The sequence below is a fragment of the Muntiacus reevesi genome, chromosome 17, assembly GCF_963930625.1.
Source record: "Muntiacus reevesi chromosome 17, mMunRee1.1, whole genome shotgun sequence".
In the NCBI taxonomy this organism is placed as follows: Eukaryota; Metazoa; Chordata; class Mammalia; order Artiodactyla; family Cervidae; genus Muntiacus; species Muntiacus reevesi.
In genome coordinates this window covers 21,122,015-21,126,033 of record NC_089265.1, presented here as the reverse complement: position 1 = coordinate 21,126,033, position 4,019 = coordinate 21,122,015, and the positions used below count along the sequence as shown (strand labels likewise).

Genomic DNA, 4,019 nt, shown 5'->3' with positions numbered 1-4,019 from the left:
AAAGAAAGGAAACAGCAAGAAAAATGAGGCAATAGGGAAGAATGCTCTGCCTTCTGGTTCTTACCAAGGGATAATGGGAAAATATACCTAAAATAATTTTTATTTTAATATATTTTGCAAAACAATTGGATATTTTAAAAATCATGTAACAGTTTAGCCAATTGTTCCCTATCCATGGCTTGATCCAAATATTTGCATCAACCATTCCTTTAATCAGTAACCTGTCAGAGAGGGGGCAGTGAAATTAACCAACTTGCTTAACTTCATGTTTTGGTGAAAGTCAGTAAATTTCAGTATCTTGAGAATTAAAATATTTCCCCTTTAATTCCTGAGTTTTCCTGCCAACTTGTTCAAGAAGAAATCTGTTGGTTTCATGTTCTAAATTATTTTTTTCTTGTTATCCATGAATAGGACAGGAAATATTTTTTTTTAATTTATTCTGCACAAGGATAAATATTCTTAAGGCAGGAAATCACAGCTCCCCGGTCCTTGGCCCTGGTGGCGGCCGTGCTCTGACTCACCCCAGGACATCCTGGACATCTTCCAGAGGTCCCATCACCACCACCAAGCTCCCCTGTCTCTGAACTGTTGCTGGATGGTGCCAGAAGGGACCCGAATCTGTAAAATTGACCCCAACTCGCTGACTCCCCACCTGAAGCCCCTCAGTAAATTGAATCCTTCCTGGAAAATAAAGCACATAACTCTAGGGAAGGCTTAGAAAATGCAAGGTTCCGAGCTCCCAACCAGAGAACACTGTCGCTGGTAGGGCTACAAGGCTCCCTCTTCAGCACTCAGCACTGTGAAAACAAAAAGTTTTTCCCCCAAAAGTAAATCAGTATCAAAAGAGTCACTGAGGTTGCTGTGCCCTGACGGTCTGCAGAGCCCAGAACTGCAAACTCTCCAAAGTGGGCATCCCAAAGGAACCCGAGAAAAAGAGTTCTTTGGTCCTCCTACAGCTGCCTAGAGAAGTGCACTTTCCAGGGATCAAGGGAATGATATTTTATTGCTATTTTTGAGTTGCTAAATCCTGTGTTCAATCCTGTCTGACTCTTCACGACCCCATGGACAGCAGCACGCCAGGATTCCCTGTCCTTCACTATCTCCTGGAGTTTGCTCAAATTCATATCCACTGAGTTGGTAATGCCATCCAACCATTTCCTCTGTCACCCCCTTCTCCTCCTGCCCTTAATCTTCCCCAACATCAGGATCTTTTCCAGTGAGTTGGCTCTGTAGATCAGATAGCCAAAGTGCAGGGCTTCCCTGGTAGCTCAGATGATAAAGAATGTACGTGCAACTGTGGGAGACTTGGGTTTGATCCCTGGGTCAGGAAGATCGCCAGAAAAGGGAATGGCAACCTACTCCAATATTCTTGCCTAGAGAATTCCATGGACAGAAGAGCAACTGGCCGGCTACAGTCCATGGGGTCACAAAGATAGACACTACTGAGCAACTAACGTTTACTTACTTATTGGGGCTTCAGCTTCATTATTAATCCTTCCAATGATATTCAGGGTTGATTTCTTGACTGGTTTGATCTTCTTAACGTCCAAGGGACTCTCATGAGTCTTCTCCAGCATCATAATTCGAAAGCATTGATTCTACTGCACTCAGCCTTCTTTATGGTCCAACTCTCACATCCATATAAGATTACTGGAAATACCATAGCTTTGACTATACAGATGTTTGTTGTCAAAGTGATGTTTACGCTTTTTAACATGCTGTCTAGTTCTGTCATACCTTTTCTTCCAAGGAGCAAGTGTCTTTTAATTTTGTAGCTGCAGTCAATGTCCACAGTGATTTTGGAGACCAAGAAAAGAAAATCTGTCACTGTTTCCACTCTTTCCCCATCTATTTGCCATAGATGTCAGAAGCTTAGATTTTTAAATGTTGAGTGTTATGCCAACTTTTTCAGTCTCCTTTTTCACCCTCATCAAGAGGCTCTTTAGTTCCTCTTCGCTTTCCTCCATTGGATTGGTATCATGGTATTTTATTATCTATTCCTATCAAAGTTGTCAAGAATATCCATAAGTATGTCAAGAGCTAAACAGAGAGAAATATTATAAAATTGAGATGAATATTCAGCAGACAGGGAATTAAAAATTGATTTCTTATATGAAACAAAGTGAAAAGTACTTCAAAGTAAATATGAAGAAAATAACCTAAGATTTTCAATGATTTTTTGAGTTTTGAAAGATTTTTAAGTCTATCTATACTGTGGCATTATTATATATTTTATATGAATTTCATATGAATATGTAATTTTGTACATTACTATTTATATAAGTAAATATCCTCCATTAAAAGTCATTCTTCAAACTCATTCATAAAGTTAAATAAAATTCAACAGCTTTTACATTTATGTACACCTTTCATTTTATGGCATTGTTAACCCTAGGGTGAATACAACAAGTAAGTTTTGCACTTTCTTTTTCTATATATAAAGATATGCATGGAGTACAAAGATGGATCCACAGCATAACTCTGTTGTCAAAATTTCATCGTGGGGGTAATTAGCAAAAATAATCTGAGAAGATTCTGTCAATAGGGGAAGGGGAGGCAATAATGAAAAAAATATTTGGGAAACACTGTCCTAACACATTTCGAGAGTGCAAATTGAAAAGCAAAAACAAAAGTAGAAAGCAAGAGGGAACTTTGAGAAAATGGAAACCACGGGCTCCTATTTAAGACACAGGCCTGAAGGAAGGTCTTCGGGGAACCTAGAGAGCAGGCTCACAGAGTCACCCACCTCCCAGGCCAGCAGCATCCGCAAGGTCCCCGATGGCCCCAGCCTGCTCCTTACTCCTGGCCCTGCTGCTGCTCAGCGGCAACTCCATCTGCTCTCTGGGCTGCCACCTGCCTAACACCCACAGCCTGGCCAACAGGAGGGTCCTGACGCTCCTGCGACAACTGAGGAGGGTCTCCCCTTCCTCCTGCCTGCAGGACAGGAATGACTTCGCCTTCCCCCAGGAGGCGCTGGGTGGCAGCCAGCTGCAGAGGGCTCAAGCCATCTCTGTGCTCCACGAGGTGACCCAGCACACCTTCCAGCTCTTCAGCACTCAGGGCTCGGCCGCTGCGTGGGACCAGAGCCTCCTGGACAAGCTCCGCACTGCACTGGACCAGCAGCTCACTGACCTGCAAGCCTGTCTGAGGCAGGAGCAGGGGCTGCAAGGGGCTCCCCTGCTCAAGGGGGACTCCAGCCTGGCTCTGAGGAAATACTTCCACAGAGTCACTCTCTATCTGCAAGAGAAGGGACACAGCCCTTGTGCCTGGGAGGTTGTCAGAGCAGAAGTCATGAGAGCCTTCTCTTCCTCAACAAACTTGCAGGAGAGATTCCGGAGAAAGGACTGACACACACCTGGTTCAACACGGAAATGATCCTCACAGACCAACAAGAGCACATGCCTCCTGTGCGGCCACGTGGAGGACTCTCATTTCTGCTGTCATCATGTTCTGAATTGAATCATTTTGCCAAATGATTTCAGGTATATTAAGCGACATCACGGCCTACTCTAAAGGCACGAGTCCATTGAAGATGCTCAAGCTGATCCATCTACTTATTTATCTATTTGGACATTTATTTATATAATTTAATATTTATTGATCTATATATAAAGAATTAAATTATTTTGTTCATTAATTATGTATGTATATTTAAGGGAAAAAAGTATATTTTGTATTTAGTCAATTTATGAGTTTTCTTCATTCATTAAACCTTACTATAAAAAACTTCCTTTGTTTTTCTTTAAAAAAGAAACATCAAGACTGAATACGCAACTTGATTAAAAGAACGCATTTTACAATTCCTTCACCCATCTTTATGATTTGCACATTATAAGTAAAAATATACTTTCTCTAGCTAGGTGGTGTGTTGCTCTCAGGACCTAGATGTGAACATAATTAATTCAATCATTTTTGTAACTTTGATTTTTTTAATGGAAAGAAACCTAAAACACAATAATGAGTTAATTTATAATAAAATGTTAACTATTTTTAAAATAGTATAATTAGTAGTGGAAATG

General features: G+C 41.1%; 1 protein-coding gene across 1 annotated transcript; it reads left to right on the top strand.

The window, feature by feature from the left end:
• The first annotated feature begins 2,777 nt into the window (after nt 1-2,777).
• LOC136148480 (interferon alpha-1-like) lies at nt 2,778-3,348 on the top strand. The gene has a single exon (XM_065908056.1). It carries the CDS (start codon nt 2,779-2,781, stop codon nt 3,346-3,348), a length of 570 nt encoding a protein of 189 aa, XP_065764128.1. The 5' UTR covers nt 2,778.
• Nucleotides 3,349-4,019: the final 671 nt, after the last annotated feature.

Excerpts from the sequence above, each read along its gene's own strand:
- LOC136148480 (XM_065908056.1), top strand. The coding sequence starts at position 2,779 with ATGGCCCCAGCCTGCTCCTTACTCCTGGCCCTGCTGCTGCTCAGCGGC.